This window comes from Molossus molossus, unplaced genomic scaffold (genome assembly GCF_014108415.1).
Source record: "Molossus molossus isolate mMolMol1 unplaced genomic scaffold, mMolMol1.p scaffold_m16_p_12, whole genome shotgun sequence".
NCBI lineage: Eukaryota > Metazoa > Chordata > Mammalia > Chiroptera > Molossidae > Molossus > Molossus molossus.
In genome coordinates, this window is record NW_023425347.1 from 101,121,251 (window position 1) to 101,139,565 (window position 18,315).

The 18,315-nt window shown below is 41.9% G+C and overlaps 1 protein-coding gene across 4 annotated transcripts in view; it reads right to left on the reverse strand.

Moving 5' to 3' along the window:
- Nucleotides 1–18,315, reverse strand: part of CAMTA1 (calmodulin binding transcription activator 1) — a 797,376-nt gene that overhangs the window by 752,137 nt on the left and 26,924 nt on the right. For all 4 annotated transcript variants that reach the window (XM_036255211.1, XM_036255212.1, XM_036255210.1 and 1 more), the window contains exons 2-3: nt 12,749–12,818; nt 7,525–7,643 (exon numbers count right to left, since the gene is read on the reverse strand). In XM_036255211.1, the coding sequence (XP_036111104.1) occupies nt 7,525–7,643; nt 12,749–12,818 (189 nt within the window). The remainder of the gene's footprint in view (nt 1–7,524; nt 7,644–12,748; nt 12,819–18,315) is intronic.

Consider the following 18,315-nt stretch of genomic DNA (forward strand, 5'->3'; position numbering starts at 1 on the left):
CCTCGGTGCTGGGTGATGGGAATGTTGTGGAATTGGGCGGTGGTGGTGGTGGTGGTTGTACAACTTTGTGTATGTACTCAAGACCACTGGATTGTACACTTTAAAAATCAAAATAAAGCCCTGGCCAGTTTGGCTCAGTGGTTAGAGCATCGGCCTGCAGTCTAAGGGCACAGACCTCGGTTGCAGTTTGTCCCCAGCCCTGGTTGGGTCGTACAGGTGGCAGCCACTCGATGTGTCCCTTTCACGTCGATGTTTCTCTCTCTCTCTCCTCCTCTCTCCCCCTCCCACTCTATCTGAACAAAAAATGGAAAAATGTCCTCGGGTGAGGATACACACACACACACACACACACAATCAAAATAAATCAACTCCCAAGCTAGACTGAAACCTGCCTGCACTCCAAACAACTCAGAAACCTGCAGAACTGGGCTGAAGGCAAATCTTGAAAGATCTAGCACAATCGCCAGAGACTCGAAAGGGGGTAGGCAGGTGTCTTACCTAACACTCAGCTGATGGGTGGCAAAGCCAAGACCACCCGTTTCTGCTACCAGCTCTGTATCTATCCCAAGATATCAATGACCTTTGGGTTCACTAAGAAAGTTTGAATTCCGCAACTTAATTTAATTTATAATCTGAACAAGTAATACCTATGACAAATATATTCTAACACACGAAGTCATTGCTCAAGTTTGATTTGTGATTACAAATGCCTGGGTGCCCAGTAGGGTCGCTGAAGTTGTTCTTGGACTAAAGACAAGAATCAGAAGTGAACTTAAGACTAAATGATGTATCTGTGCGGACGCCTAACGGCCGCCCAGAATGTTCGCTGAGCACAGCGGGCTTCTGAATAGCTCCAAGGGGAACAGGGGTGGGGTAACTGCAGGGCACACGCAGGCCCCAGGCCCAATCCAAAAGAGCCTACCTGAGAACAGGCAGATTATATTCATGTTGCAAGACACAATTTAGTTTTGGCAAATCATTATCACTGATTTAATTAATGTTTATACACATTTTATTAGTTTTGTGATTTCATGTAACACACACATCTATTTGAGTTTTATCTTTATAGAAGAACTCCAAGAATTTATATTGAGTTTCTGTGTTTTTATGTATTTCATCCATTCAACAAATATTTACTGAACACTGACTATGGGCCAAGTAGTGTTCTAAGGGCTGCATTTTGAAGCAATGTTATAATCAACAGAGTTAGGTCAAAATGGAGGTGGGTCCAGAGGAATGTTCTTCCTTTATTTTATTTTTTATCCTCACCCGAGGACACTTTTGCATTTATTTTCAGACAGAGCAGGAGGAAGAGAGGGGGGAAGAGAGAAAGAGAAACATCAATGTGAGAGAAGACACATCAACTGGCTGCCACCCACACTACCCCAACCGGGGTCGGGGACAAACTGCAACCAAGGTACATGCCCTTAGTGGGAACCGAACCCGGGCCTCTCTGGTCTGCGGGCCGACGCTCTAAACGTGGAGCCAAACTGGCCAGAGCGGAATGTTCTTCCTTTAAAGAAAAAGTGCTTCAGCATCTTATTCCAATTTAAAGAACATGACTATTCTCTGCAGGTAAGATTTGCTGCCGGTACCAGTCCCTCCTCACCTGTCAGCCTCACTGATGTGGAAGGACATCCTGCCTCCCGCACTGCAATACAGCCAATCTACCTCTGCCACTACCACGCTCGACTGACACACGCTGACAAATAGGCACATGCTCACTCGGATCTGGGGATCCATTATCTCCCTTCATACTAAGCTACAGAGAGGAATCGTAGTTAACCCAACTGCTACAGAGTCATCATGTTTAACTTGAAATTTGGCACCATATTCAAAAATCAAATGGTGCTGCTTTTAAAACTGGGCTCTCTGTGCTCCTGTCTGCATCTCCTACTTGCAGCTTAACCAGAGAAGTGCTGCCTAGACGTAGAGAATGACCTGGGACCGCTCAAAGGGTCGGCACTGCCACACTGAGATGACCTGGGACGGTCAGAGGGTCGGCACTGCCACACTAGATGACCTGGGACGGTCAGAGGGTCGGCACTGCCACACTAGATGACCTGGGACGGTCAGAGGGTCGGCACTGCCACACTAGATGACCTGGACGGTCAGGGGGTCGGCCCTGCCACACTAGATGACCTGGGACGGCCAGAGGGTCGCACTGCCACACTGAAATAAAACGAAGCTCTCTCAGGGCCAACACTTCCCAAGTCATCGAAGCTGAAACAGCGCCCCCACCTTTCCAATCTGAGTATTAGGTGCTTGTCAGCTAAATGATCCCGAAAAAGGTGGATCTATATTTGCAAAAGATAACATATAAATACACTAGCAAAACCACTCATTAACAAAATCACATCCCTAAATCTATGATTTACAAGTTATACAAAGAGAAAAGATAAAAATGTAAAAACATTCAAAAATATATGCCTACACAAAAAAAAGTGATTAACGGAATTTTTAAAGTAAGGTGGCTTCTTGTTGTTAAAATAACTGAAATAAAATATAATTTAATAATTCTCATGGTCTTAAAGTTCATTTTTCTTACCTAAATATAAAAAGTTGGACAGGGGGGGTATTCAGAATTTTAAGGGTAATTTTTCTCCCCATAAAAAACATTATACTCAGTGGGTTTTTCTTCTTTGGGTTCATGGTATGTCTTCAAATGTATCGGTCTATAACTGTGCTGCTCTCTACAGACATTTTTACCATTAAAAAATGCACTTAGCCCGGTCAGCATGGCTCAGTGGATGGGGCATCGTCCCATGGACTGAGGTTCCGGTTTGATTCCCAGTTGGGGCACATGCCTGGGTTTTGGGCTCAATTACCAATAGGGGGCATGCAGGAGGCAGCTGATCAACGTATCTCTCTCACATCGATGTTCCTATCTCTCTCTCCCTCCTCTCTAAAAAATCAGTAAGAACATTTTTTTTTAATGTATTTAACCCTGGCCACAATCCCCAGCCCAGTCGGGACACATGCAGGAGGCAATGAATCAACATGTCCTCTCACATCAATGTTTCTCTCCCTGTCTCTCTCTCTCCTCTTCCCTCCCTCCCACTCTCTCTAAAAATCAATGGGAAAAATGTCCTCGGGTGAGAATTACCCAAAGAAAAAAGAGAGCATTAACAGTTTAAACTAGTAGCACACAAAAGTGACCTGAGCCGATTGAAGGAGCACATTGTCGTGATACAAGGTCCTTGGCGCTCCATTAGGTGGCTGCCTTCGGAAGAAGGCGGCCCTGGCGACTGCGGAACGCAGGAGTGTATTTTCAGTTAAACAGCCAATCAAGGACTAAACAAAGGTTCGGCCGACACCACGCATGAAGCCGGCAGTGTGGTTGTGAAGCAGCCATCTGTGCAGGCAGAAAGCTGTATTAGCATGGTTATATCTGGCCCTGGGCCTCAAAAATATTAACTTAAAACACAGAGACCTTGTAACAGTTCACCTAATAAAAATGTGAATGCCAAAATGATTATGAAACAGGAGTTGGTTCTTTGACAAATGTGCTCTATGCTTAATACATTCTCTCTCTCCTGCCCTGGATATAAAAATCAAGCCTAACCCTCCAGTTACCCAGAGGTACAAAATTTCTACTTATAATATATTTTCTTCATTATCCAGAGGCCACATATTAATATTCATTAAGAAATCTAAACGATTTGCAAAAGAAATAGTGTTTGTCCTTTTTTAAAAAAGTCTTCACACAAAAATACATTAGGTTTATGTATAATACTTTAAAATGCAAATAAATAAAGAAGCCAAATAATTCTAGAAAACAAAGGATCACAAGTCACTCAACAGCTGCCAGATCTTGGCAAAACCCATTTGAAGTTACCACTCTGTGGGACAGAACTGAACCCCAAGTCCACCACCCAAATCTCTCTTGTATGACCTACTTCACAGGATTCATTCAAGGAGTATACGGGACTGGGACTGTTCGTGTCAAGGACCCCCTAGTGCCTAGCACACAACAGATGTTCTAGAAATGTTAGCTGCCATGATTATTGTTGTCATCAGCCTCATTTCCTTTATCATCGTCAGAACCTGGGGGAAGGGTGTGTGGGATGGAGAACGTGTAATCTAAAATTCATTTGTTTTTAGAGACATTTATTTTGCAATTGCAAATAGCACTCAAGAAGGGAAGGAGATTTTACCTACTCCAATGAATTAGAAAGGTTAAAAGTAGCTTAACGAGGCCCTAAGATCTCTCTTATCCTCTAATAGTCTTCCTTTTCAGTGACTTTCAGCTTCACCAAATACTGGCATATTAACCCACAACACCAATCTTCTATTAACTCTTTTTCATCCAAAATAACTCACAGAATGGTTTTGCCAAGTATACTAATATGGTTAAGAGTTACAGGTCTTTGATTAAAAGCCCAGACAACCCACAATAGAACGAATGTTCCTAAAAATTAAAAGCAATAAAGGTCAGACCAAGAGAGGCCTTATGCAATGCACTATCTTCATCAAATTATTTAACCACTTTTTATCAACAGTCCCTCATCTGTCAAAAGAATTATTATGCATCTTGTAATAGTGTTAGAAGGCTTGGAAATAATTATATCCAGTACTAAGCCACTGGCAAAGAACAGGGCTCCATACCTGGCAGCATCTGAATGGGCACAATCTCACTCTCCCTTTCTCAACTAGCACAGCACATTTCTCCAATAATCACAAACATTATATCACAGTTCTAGTAAAAGAACTTCTCCAAATTTCTACAGACGAGTCACATTACACCCAGGAACTCAATGTACACACCCCGCAGAGTCAGGGGAGAGCATGGGAGACAAGAAAGATGACAGCCAACATCTCGTCCCAGCAACTCAGGCCAGTCCACAGGGGAAGGTGCTGTGCAGAGGTCCAGAGGGAAACGAACGGCCGTGGTTCCTGCACGTCTCTGCAGTGACAGGGCCTGGTCCTGATGAGCAGATCTGAAGAAACACAGCTCCTAAACACAAGCTGACCACTTCAAGTGGCCCTCCACCAAAACACAGCAATCTGCTCCAACCCAAGGCCCCTGGTGACGGCAGGATGGCCACATTTTACTCCAGGAGCATTCAAGGGACTTCCTGGGCAACTCTGTCTAAAGGGACTCTTGCCTCCGTAGGACCACCAAGCCCAGGGAGAGACAAGCACACTGACGTGCGTCTCCTTCAGGTTGTAGTGGCAGGCTGGAGGGCATGGGAAATGACAATGCCCAGCCAGGGCAAAGAAGTAACACTACAATCTATTCCTCCTATTATCCAAGCCAGTTTAAAAAAAAAAAAAAAAGAATCGTAGGGGGCTTGGAGGACTGGGTGAGAAAGGGAAGGGATTAAGAAGTAGGAATTGGCAGTTACAAATAGTCACGGGGATGTCAAGTACAGCACAGGGCACATAGTCCATAATATTGTAATAACTGTGTATGATGCCGGACCACCAGGGGAGGGTGTTCTCCCTGGCTGCTGCTACCTGAGCCGCCTTCGGTGGCCTGCACCTGCCCTCAGGACCGCTCTCCTCACCCCTGCCCCAACAACTCACATCTCTCAGACCCCAGCTTTACATTTCACCATCACAGACAGGGAAGCAGTTCCTCTCTTTGCACTCGGACGTTAGCAACATGTGACCTAAACCAGCAGTTTCCAGAGAGCTGTATGTACTCGGATCCTGGGACCAAATAAAGAACTAATTTTCCTGTTAATCTTGTCCTCTATAAATATTCTTTATTGGGTGTTTTATAATATACCTAAAATATTAAAACATGTAAATAATCTAGAGATAATAAAAATGTGAACTCTGTTGAAGGGTTATGCTCCAAAGTTTCAAAACACTTTGGAAATCAATGATCTAAATAATCTACCGACTAAATTTCTAACACTGTTTACCTCCAGCTTTATAAGATTCTTAAGACCAATGATTTTAATTAAGCAATAGCTAGTTTTAAATATAATTTCAAATCATAATTAAAATAAATTATCAACTTCATATAAAATTGAAAAATACTTATCTATTATGTGTTTTGATGCAGTTAGAAATAAACTGAAACTAATATACAACAATATGGTATCCAACCCATGTTTCAGGGAATACACAGAAACATACTGAATTTTTAAATAATTCATGAATGGCTTCCAAATTAAACTGTTCTGCTGACAGAGTAATAATCTATGATTAAGACTAATTTCCAGCATATTTACTTTGCTTTCATGTCTTAAGTGTTTAAAATAATTAATAAATGACCATATGAAACAACAGGCCTCTAAACTAGCTAATGTTTGTCAAAGCAAAAGTATTCTGTCTGAAGGGGAAATATAATTTATTCAAATAATCAAAATATACATATCTTAAAAGAAATTTAAAATCATAGCTACGAGGTTCTAGTGAGTATTTAACACTGTAAACTGGGATAAGAACCTTTCATCCATATAAGCTCTTACAACTCAAAACAAAAGCATTCTAAATCAGTAAGTTAGAGCAAAATAATCTTTAAAAACTAAGAGTGAACAGGCAGCACTGTTTTCTTCTTGTGTCCCGACAAACTGCATGCTCAATACAGGGCGGGGTGTTCTACTTAACTGAACTTGGAAGTCCATGCCAGCAACACGAATTGAGAATAACCAACTCTGAGAAACCAGGAACTCCTGCCGTTTGAAGGAAAGGACTCTAATTCCCCAAGTTATGAACACATACCCAATTCTCATCACCACACTAAATGGGCATCACCCTGAATTCAAATATTCAGCTTCCAAACTAAGAAAGAGGACAAAGCAATCCACCCCTAGTAGTACAACTCCCAGATTAAGATTTACCAAAAAAAGAAACATCACCCAAGAAGATAAACTTTTATTCATTCTAATTCATCAAACTTCTAAATGGATGCCAATTACAGGGTAGGGCAAAAGGAGGTTTACAGTTGTGAGTACACAAAACAGAGTTTATTCCTGTATTATTATTTATTAATTACTGTATTATTTTCCATATGAACTGTAAGCCTACCTTCGCCCCACCCTGCACATAGTCTAGCAAACCCCTTCACTCTTCGTAAGAATTCCTATCGTTAGATAAAGCGTGCAAACTCTCCATCAGAGGACGAAGAGCTGTTTCGCCAGCAGGAAGCCTGCCCGTACCAACTCCACAGCACTTCGCGGCGTCAAGGCGCTGCACACCCCATGCGCACTGGGCTGTATCTGGACTAACTCGTGAGAACATGAGCACGGACGTTCAGTGGAGATGCAGGCAGAGTTAACCCTAAATGCAAGACGCCAGAATGCAGAAAACACAGCTCGAGGAACCCATGCGACCTTAGTGTGTCAGTCAGCGTGCACAGTTTATAGTTTTTAAAGCAAGACAAGCAGATCAGAAATAGTTCAAGAAACATATTGGTTTCTGTCAAATCCAGCTTAAATATTCTTCTCATTTATAATTTCCTACTTCAATATTTCAAGCTTAAAGCTAACATAAAGTAGTACTACACAAAATGACCTAAGAAGTTTGCCCTTCAAGAAATTATACCCCTAAAAATAGAAATTTATCTACCTCATTAGTGTTCCAACGGTGCCTCTCTTTGGGTAAACTTGAACATTTCGGCAGACATTCAAGCAGCTTTTTCGGTAAAAAGATTTTTACATGACTACTATTGCTGTTCCCATGATCATCTACAAAGAAGAAAACAATAAATTCAGAGAAAAGAAGAGAGAAGACCTCCTGTGAAGTATACTGCAAAGTCAGGAGCAGCAGCTCGGGGCAGTCCCTGAGCCCAGGAGCATCACTCCTCTGGTTGAACAGGACTCATTTACAGGCTTGTCAGAGCAGCAGGGATCTGGTCCCCGACAAGCCAGTGAACAGGGACCACCCTGCAGCTGCCCATGACCAGAACGTTACTTTTAAAGGTTCTTGCACCAGGTTTCCATGAAATCCATCAAAATTGCAAAATGCTTTAACCTCACAAAATCCAGAAATCTTCTATTAACCATTTGAAAAGTTTTAAGAAAATCCAGAAATCTTCTATTAACCATTTGAAAAGTTTTAAGTTTTTTTTTTTAGGGAAGAAGAATTCTAATAAAATAGAACTACTTGATTCATAAACTACTACTACTTCATACCCGAGAATACAAATGGGACTTATCCTTTCAAAAGCAAACTACAAATCTTACAGATAGAAGGAATTCAAACCTGCAGTTAGCTAGGTAATTCCGAGGCTGGCCTTTCTAGCCTAAACGTAAAAATATACCATTTTAATGAATTCAATTTACATACACATATCTACATCATCAATACATTTCACAGCCCTGGCCGGTTTGGCTCAGCGGTTGGAGCGTTGGCCTGCGGTCCGGAGAGACCCGGGTTCGGTTCCCGCTAAGGGCACGTACCTTGGTTGCAGTTTGTCCCCAGCCCTGGTTGGGTTGTGTGGGTGGCAACCACTCGATGTGTCGCTCTCACGTCGATGTTTCTCTCTCTCTCTCTCTCTCTCCCTCTCACTCTATGTGAACAAAATATCGAAAAATGTCCTCGGGTGAGGATAAAAAAATAAAAATAAAAAATACATTTCACCAAAATATAACTCTTATAAATTAGAGAAAAAGACTAGATGGCAGGTCTCACTACCTGATCATCGGTCTCCCTGATACTTTCTAGAAGAGATCATTTCCTTTATGTATTATTTCATTTATTTAATTGCACAACATTTCCTATTTCATTCCTGTAACAAAGTCCCTTTGCCTGGCTCAAAATTTCTTGCCAGTTTTGGCACATTTGGTTCCAAGTTTCAAATTACCCACTCCAATTTTTTTTAATGCTAAATGGAAGCCCCAATATCCAAAGGGTGCAGTGCATAACCAGGTACTAGGGAGCAATGCATTAAATACTAAACACTGGATCTGCTCCAGAAAGTCACAGTTGAAATAGCTTCTTCTGATATTAACAAGATACAATAAAAACACTGAACTCCAAGTCAAAAGTCCAGCATTCGGGCCCAGTTCTGCTACTTTCTAATTGTGTGACCTTGGGTAAGTTACTTAATATGTTCAGTTTTTCTAAGTCAAGGAGAATTAGAATTCTCTTCCAGGCATAAACCCTATAGAATTGATTGTCTTTCAATGACCTTACATATCTAACAATTAAACAGCCTTATACAGGCACACAGTTATTAGTTAATAATGTTAAAAGTGAAATACAACAACATTATTTTCCCAGTCATTTACTATAATGTTGCTTACTTAGCACAGTCTAGTTTTTGAACATAAAAGAATAAAAAGTATTTTCTACAGTCACAATAAAATCCTCTACAAGCATTTTTCATCTGATTTACACATTTCTTCTCAAGGAAAAGATCTTAACAGGAAAATATTGGGCATAGAAATAAAGTCTAAAAGAATTTACTACATCATATGGAAATATTTTATAGGAAGGAACTTAGGAGAGTTTTAGCGTACTAAATCTTTTTTGGTCCATAAACTACACAACCAATTGAATTATAATGCCCATCTTCTATTTCTATAAGCAGTATAAAAAGCTGAAAAACTTCAAAACTGACTGCTTTTAAGAATCCAAAATTTTAATTTAATAGCAAAATAAAATGAAACTTTTTTTTAAATCTTGCTATAGAACCAAAAGAGTGTTCACCTAAGAGAAAGTTCATAGAAAGTTCTATTTAAAAACCCTTGTGATCTCCTGTGCTGATGCATGCTCCCTGCGCTCCATCCCGGGGGGAGGGCCCACGGCCATCAAACTCGAAAGCACAGAAGACCGAATCCCATGAGCACTCACCTCCCTTCCCTCCTCTCTGCCCCTAAACTGGTTTTATTCTTATTTTTGAAAACTTCCTAATTCTGAAAGTAGAGGAGAAATTCTAAAAGCTACACTCAATTCAAATATGTACCATTTACAGGTGCCTTTTATGAACAGTGCTATGCCAAGTACTCAATCAATGGCATACCCTGAATTGTGTGTCTAGCCGTATCGTTGAGAAAACTACTTAAAATATAATTTTGAACAACGGTTAACAGAATATTAAACTTCAGCCTCTATTTCTATGTTTATGATTACAACCTGATGTCAGTAATCTGTCCTTTTAGCCTGAGGTCCCCGTGACATATTAACGTGTATCTATGTACAGGTGTGTCTGTTCGTGTGTGTGTGTATGTGGGGGGGAGTGAGAGAGGGGTGGGGGGGAGCGCCCTTCTCAACAGCACAAGGAACCACTGTAGAAGAGCCCCCGGCCGGCCATGCACTCTGACCCCACTGTGGTCGGCAGCAGGGGAGAGCGGGCCGAAGGCTCGGGAGGAAAGGAGGGAGCCTGTGTAAGCAGTCTCAATCGAGCTGCTAAATATAGCGCTTCCGCAGATGTCAGCCACGGGCTCTAAAGGGATGGAAGTATGACAGGCCGATGAGTTCCCCTTAATCAGTTTTAAACTGTGCTATTTCCAGAATTTTAGGTTCATGCTGAATATAAATTAGATGTTTTTAAGAAACATAACAATAGGTAAATTTCCCACTGTGCATTATGAAGACAGCAATTTTAATACTGGGGAAAAAAATATTAGGAACTCAAATAGGCAAAATGTTAAAACTCTTACTTTCAAATTTCAGTTTTTCCAGTTAGAAGTGTGATAAAAGGTAACTTTGCTTTTCCACTAGAAAAGAACTGCTCACGTGGCTATACTGTATGAAACTGGGTTTTAAATTAAGAGCTGCTTTTCCATCGTTTTGGAATAACCATCCATGATATAATAATTAGATAATTACAGGCGCAGTTCCCATCCCTGACTCAGCACCGGCACCTTGAGTTAACAGTTACTGTGGAGCGTGCACTGGTTCCAACTGCATCTCAGCGTTGGGTGCAGGCAGTTCAGCTCTGACACCGCGAAATGGGAGTGCCAACCAAATCCAGTAAAACCTTCATTACCCCGGCTCGCACTGTATCTATGTGTGATGTGTGACTTCAGGAAATTATTTTCTAACCTCCTTCACAATAACAGTAACGAGTGAAGCTCCTGAAATTGACAGATGATGTGCTTGGCTGACAGCTCTAATTCTAGAGAACAACCCATCTTTTCTAGTCAACCTTCAAATATTTTCCAAATAATAATTTCAGAGACACAGTATAATTTAACTAAAACTTTCTAAAATATACAAAAATGCTCATTTACTTAATCAGGCAAAAAGCAGAAATCTTGTTTTCATGTGTTATTTCTAAAAATTGAGATTCACACTGCCAAATCCTTTACGTAAATCCAAAGAAATACATTTGACCTTTTCCTTGGAACACACTGTTGACTTCTGCAAGGTAAATTATAACTATATCAACTCTAACCTGGAAATGATGCATCCGTTTTATTTTGATTCATAATTAATAAAAATTAAATAATTTTGGTTCTGTGAATAATTACAAACACTATTATTCAATCAAGTTGATTACGATTAATCTTTCAACCTCTAGACCAAACTGCTCAAAATAAGTCAGTATATAACAGTGTATCAAACTGCTCGATCTTATCAGGAATATATCTGATCAACAACTTGGAGTAGTAACATTAAAAGGAAGCTCTACAATTTTCTGGTTAGCTCTAATTGTTATGTGCTTAGAGTTAATTAGTAGGATAGGAACTGATTCAGGGAAACATACCACATATTGTTCTGTTCAAATCAGCACAGTGCTCACAGAAGCAAATATGGCCATTACTAACATAAGACCTTCAAGTCACTAGTAATCCAAAATATCTACTAATTAAGCACCAACTATGTGCCAGCATTGGTAGGATTTCTCTTTATTCTTTTCCAAAGAGAGTCTCCAAAATGAATTAAATCAGTTGTAGTTATTCAAAAGACATTTAAAGGTTTAAAAAAATAAAAATAAGTTTTTTAATAGAAAAACGTAACTGATTTTGCTATTTAACAACCTCTTTCCTCTTCTTACAGTGTGATCATCAAATATTACCCTTTCTATTTTTAGGTGCCCCAGATTTACCCTTTTTTCTGTCAACCAGATTATCACATCTCTGGCACAGGTTTAGGTCAATTCATAACCCAAGTTCAACGAACTTCTATTTATCTGCATTTACATCTCAATCTAAAAATATGTGGGTGGGGGGGTCAGATGAAGTGTGGGCATAGGAGCTTTGCAATAGACCTCTTCGATTTGTGTTTGGAGGCATCTTCTCTGGCTTCATTCCATGCAATGTCAATCTGAGCTACATGTGATCATGTAGAGTATTTTCTACTATTCCTAAGGGAGTGACATCTGTGGGACCCCGTATCAGGTATCCGGAACGGAGTTTACATGGCACTCTCTCCTTTAATCCTCACAGGAACCCATCAGGGCATAATTACCCCATTTTACAGATGAAGAGCTAGAGGTTCAGATTAACCTGCCCAAGATCCACAGCTAGTAAGTGGCTCAAATGGAATTCAAACATGACCTGTGGCTTTTCCCACACGACTCCCACTCTAAGTCACCTGGAATTTGACACTAGAATTACAGAATCATTGTTTTGGTATCTAACATGTGCAGAGTGCTTTGAATTTCCCATGTGGTTACACCCTTTGCCTTTTTTAATCCTCAAAGAAACATTACGAGGGGGTTATTATATTATTTTGCTACCCCCAGAAGGATTAAGTAACTCATCTAAGATCACACAGCAAGTTAAAGGCAGAACTCAGGTCTTCTAAATCCTGGCCACAGGCTATTTCCTGCACTACAATGATGGAAAGACTCACTGCCAAGCCCACCCCTTCCTGTAAGTCAAAAGCTTTCGAATCCTACCTTCTAGAGGTGGCACGGTGTTGAGAACACAGTAGGTGCTAGTTCCGCAGAATACACTTTGGGAAACGCTCTAAGGAAACAGAAAATAAAATGTAAAACTAATCTTTGAAAAAGATATACACTGGCTCTTCTGTGGTCTTCCTGCCAAAGATACGCAACCTGGATCTAATCATGAGGAAACATCAGACAAACCCCACAGGAGGGACGGTCTAAAAATGACTGGCCTGTGCTCTCCAAGAGCGTCAAGGTCGCGGACAGGACTGCTGTGTTAGAGGCAGAGGACTCGGAGCGCGGCCCAGGATAGGGCTGGACCTTTCCCTACAGAGGTTACCGTGGGTCAACTGGCACAAGGGGCAATAGCATCTGAGGGTGAGATGGTTGAAATGTCTTGTGTTCGTTTCCTGATTTTATGACTGTTTTGTGGTTATGGAGAAGAATGTTCTGGTTTGTAGAAAATATAAAAGAATTTCGGGGGGGAATATATTGGCAACTTACTCTCACATAGTTCAAGGGGGGGAAAAGCTATTTGCACCACACCTACAATTTTTCTGTAGGTTTGAGTGTTACAAAATTTAAAATCTACGTGTGTGGAAAAGATATATGCTGGGAACATATATGACTTGTACAATGTTTACATAGGAAGCATCTATGCTGCACACAGCACATTTTTACTAAGAACCAGTGCCATATTCATTCTGTACTTCAGTCCATAGTCAACGACATTATTAACCATGTCCCAAGAGTAAGCCCAACACCCAACTCATTCATAAGAATTTACGGAGTGCCACCTAACAGTACGGCAGGTGGGGGGGCGGGTCAGGAAGAAGGTGCAGAACAGATCTCTGCTCTCAGGCTGCTTTACGTAGATAAAATTAAAGATTTCACACAAACACCTACACAACGGTAACTTTAAAAAAGGAAAAACATCTTCTGTGTCTTGCCAGTCAATTATTTTTGGTCCTAATATCCTCTTCTTTTGGTTGCAGTATAAAGTAATTTTTAGATCATTCACCCTGCATTACAAACCACAAACTTACATACTTAGAAAACCAAGGACTGTTCAGAAGTTTGACAACCCCTCAGCGTTTTGTACTCACAATATAAATAGCTCAGGCCTCTCACTCACTAGCTTGTCCTTGGGAAAGTAATCTAACTCTGTATCACCCCACTAAGGCCGAGGACAGCCCTCCCTGCCAGCTCAGCGGAATGGGACAAGCACACACTCGTACTTGACACCCAAAAGCACCGCACCAACATGGAACGTCACTTGGTCAACAAGGACCACCTTCGACAATGTTAACATGTTCGAAAACAAACTGAAGATGGCCTGAATTTTTTGTGCCAAAAAGAGCTGAAATCTAATGTTGACTTCCATGAATTTTTCATTTTCCTCCTTCTATCAGCAATCAAGTACTTCCTCATAAATAAGTCCTCCTCCGAAATGTGACGCCTAGCTACCAAGATAAGCATCAGCTTCCTAATTACTTATTTTCCCTTTCTAGAAAGTTCCTGTTCCAGGACATTTTGGCCTTCTCTTTGATTTCATCGACAGTGGTGACCGCTGACTGGCAGCCTGTGGCGGCATCGCAGTAACACCCTGCAGTAGCGCCTAGCCCGGGGCTCTCCCTCTGAACGACGGGCAGGTCTCAGGATGGCTGCACCGCGTGGGGAACTCCGCGTGTTTCTCCCCGTGGCCACGCGCACGAAATCACAGTGCTCTGCCTTCACTCAGCACAGCGAGAGCCGCCCGCAACGGCCTTCCAGCCACACTAACGCACATCTCGTCGTCATGTGGCTTCTGAACTGAAACTTGCAGTGTTATGATGTTAAAAAGAATGTCTGACACTCAAGGCTTAACATTTTCTGCCTTCCTATTACCAAAAATATAGCATAAGTTTGCCACTTATCAAGACATTTTAAGAATGGCCTTAACATCAAAAGTTTTACGAATCGCTAATGTTCAGTGGGACCCAGTAATAAATAGCTTCCCAAAAAAGGCCTTTTACACCTTACTTCAAAGTTTGATGACAGGTAAATCAGTGGTAAAATATACCAAATAGCAAATCAAAAGAATCAAACACCAAAAATAACATATAACAGAAATATCATCAACAACCAACCATACATGATCTCTCCACAGCTCTGGCATAAGTCCTCACGCACGGACATGCTCGGGGGGTTGGGGGTTATCTATCAGTTGCCTTCCATATGTGCCCTGACCAGAGATCAAACCCAAAACCCAGTTAATATGCCCTGACTGGGAATCGAACTGGCAACCTTTCAGTGCACGGGACAACCCTCAACCAAATGAGCCTCTCTGGCAGAGCTAATAAATAGACTTAATAGTTTAATTTAACCAGTCACACAAGTTGAGATTGAAATCAAATATCATTCTATCCTCAAAATAACCAGATTCTCAAAATATGCCTAAAACAAACAAAAAAAACTCACATAAGAAATGGCCACCTTGTATTAAGTCAAGGTGGCCAGGGGCCAGACTCTGAGTTAGGTCCTTTCACTAGACCCTGAGATCGGTTTATGATACCGAGCGGAAATGCCCCTGATCTGAGGGTCTGAAGAGCTGAGTTCTGTACCCCAGTTCCACCACCCCTGGCTGAGAAGTCTGGGCAAACAACTGACCTCTCTTCCCACAGAAGAGCGTGGAGGGTGAAAAGCACATGCTCAGTGTCACAGAGGTCTGGATTCGAGTCCTCCCGCCGTCTTCCCTGGCTGCCTCTGAATTCCCAACTCAGATGTCTGGTCCTGCAGGAGCCTCCCTCCCACGGACCGAGTTAGGCCCCGCAGGTGCTGTCCGAGTAAACTCTTGTAAAACACATGCCTCTCATAGTAACTCCTTCCATTTGCTTTTCAAGTGCCAGAGAGCACCTAACGCACGCCAGACACCGTCTTAGGAGTAAACAGGACAAAGGTCCTACCTTTGTGGGGTACATGCCAGTGGCTGCAAGAGGGGGCGGAATGGTGTGAAGGGAAGAAAATGGGGCAGTGTGCCGGGTGCAACACCAGGGAGGGGAAGCACTGTTTCTGCTGCACATCCCTGCGTGGAGCATCACGAACCCTGGGTTCTCACTAACCCGATGCATGGCCCTCGGCTGGACTGCACAGGAGTCATCCCGGGAGACTTTTACATTCTCATGCCCAGGCTGCCAGCCTGACCAACTAAGTCAGAATGTGTGGGGATGGGACCCAGGCATCAGGATTTTTTAAAGGTTCCCAAGTGAACCCAAGATGTATCCAAGGATGGGAACCACTGAAATGAGTCACTGTGTGACTCTAGGCAACTCTCTAACTTTCCCAGTTTTCTCCAATGGAATGGAAGGTTTCTCCAGTGAAATGGAAGGTTGACTCTGAGCAGTGCATCTCCATTCTCACTGTGCGTGCGGGTCACGTGGGGACCTAGTTAAGAGGCAGGATCGGCTCCATAGGGCAGTGAGGCCTACACTGTGCCTCTAAAGCCACCAGGTGAAGTCCATACCAGGACTGGGGCCACACCTTGAGTATCAGCAACTAGATGATCTAGAACAGTGGTTCTCAACCTGTGGGTCGCGACCCCTTTGGAGATCAGAAAACACATATTTCCGATGGTCTTAGGAACCCAGACACCGCTCCTCTATCCGTCTCCAGACGGGTCCGCCCACATGCAGACACGCCCACATACAACATGAGGACCTGTGTTAAAGGGTCGCGGTATTAGGGAGGTTGAGAACCACGGATCTAGAAGATCAGGAATTCGAACTAAAAAGGACCCTTCCTGGCCCTTCTTTGCCTCTGTAAATATCTAAATAAACTTTCCCTTATTAAAAACACAGTAATAGTAAATAAATAAAATAAAAAGGATCCTTCCAGTCCTAGCATTCCTCGACCGCACAATTCCATGAATTCCTAGTAGATAAAATAAGTACTCTGTCTGTTAACATAAACTGTAATACAAAACTATATCAGACTATCCAATTAAGATCATTAAAATAAACTACAGGAATGGTTAATTATTATAGTGTCCAGTGTCTCTAGAATTGGCCAAGAGGGGAAATACAGACACTCTACTGTACCAACAGTTCAATCCCTGGGGCAGGACTCTTGTCCACTGCCGCTGTGAAGACAGGACCACTGTACCAGTGGGTCTGGAAGGCAGGGCTTCAAACCAAAGAACATTGTTTATGAGCCATATGATCTCACGAGGTTTGCCTTGCTTGAATTTGAACTTGCTTTGGACACCTCATCCCTTCTTTCTCATTTCCACCTTTTGGAATGAAAATGTCTCTCTCATGTGTAGGGAGCTCAGAGATGCAATGTGTCTCCAGCAGTAAGGTGTCCAGGAAAATGCTGGATTCTGTTTAACCATCTGCGACTTTTTGCCTCTCAGGAGCTTCAAGTTTGGCTGATTACTGAGAAAACTGGAATACCAACCAAAGATAAACATCAGGCCCGTGAAGGAGGTTAATAGATGTACAGAGTGTGGATAACTGCCTGATGTTATCTATTAACTTGGAAATGCATTGTTCTTTCTGGTGATCTACGTGACTGCTCATCATATGCTTTTTAAAAAATTTTTTATTTTTGTTACAGATGTTTCCCCTTTTCCCTCATTAACACCCTCCTCCCGATCCCGCCCCCTCCCTCACAGCATTGTTGTCTATGTCCATTGGTTATGCTTATATGCATATAAGTTCTGTGGTTTATCTCCACACCCCCCTCCCCAATATGCTTTTACTGTTAACCACTTATAAAAAAGAGGCCCAGTCCTAGGAGGATGTGGCTTTATTCCCAACTGGACACCACTGGGAGCAGCTGCTTTGCCTGTGTAAGTTTCTCTGATTAAAGGTCTTATATATTTGAAAAAAAAAAAAAAAAAAAAAAAAAAAAAAAAAAACGGCCTGCGGTCCGGAGAGACCCGGGTTCAGTTCCCGCTAAGGGCACGTACTTCGGTTGCAGTTTGTCCCCGGCCCTGGTTGGTCGTGTGGGTGGCAGCCACTCGATGTGTCCCTTCACGTCGATGTTTCACTCTCTCTCTCCTTCCTCTCTCTCCCTCCCACTCTATCTGTACAAAAAATGGAAAATATCCTCGGGTGAGGATTAAAAAATAAAAAAAAAAATAAAAATAAACCATTTCCTTGCGTGAAGATTAAAAAAAAAAAAAAAATTTAAAAAAAAAAAAAAAAAAAAAAAAAAAAAAAGAAATACAGACACTCTATAATATAGATTCTCTGCCTTCAAACTATCAAGTTGGAAGCAATACTAAAAAAAAATATGAAATGAAGAGCCCTGGCTGATTGGCTCAGTTGGTTGGAGCATCATCCCACACACCAAAAAGGTTGCAGGTTCGATTCCCAGTCAGGGTACATATCTAGGTTGCAAGTTCAATCCCCAGTGGGACGTGTACAGGAAGCAACCGATCGATGTTTCTCTCCCTCTTTCTCTCTCCCACTTCCTCTCTCTCTCTCTGTCTCAAACACACACACACACACCCCTCACGTGAAGATTTAAAAAATGGAATGAAGAAATGACATGTGACTTATTAAAGGCTAACATGGGACAGATGGTAGCAGTAC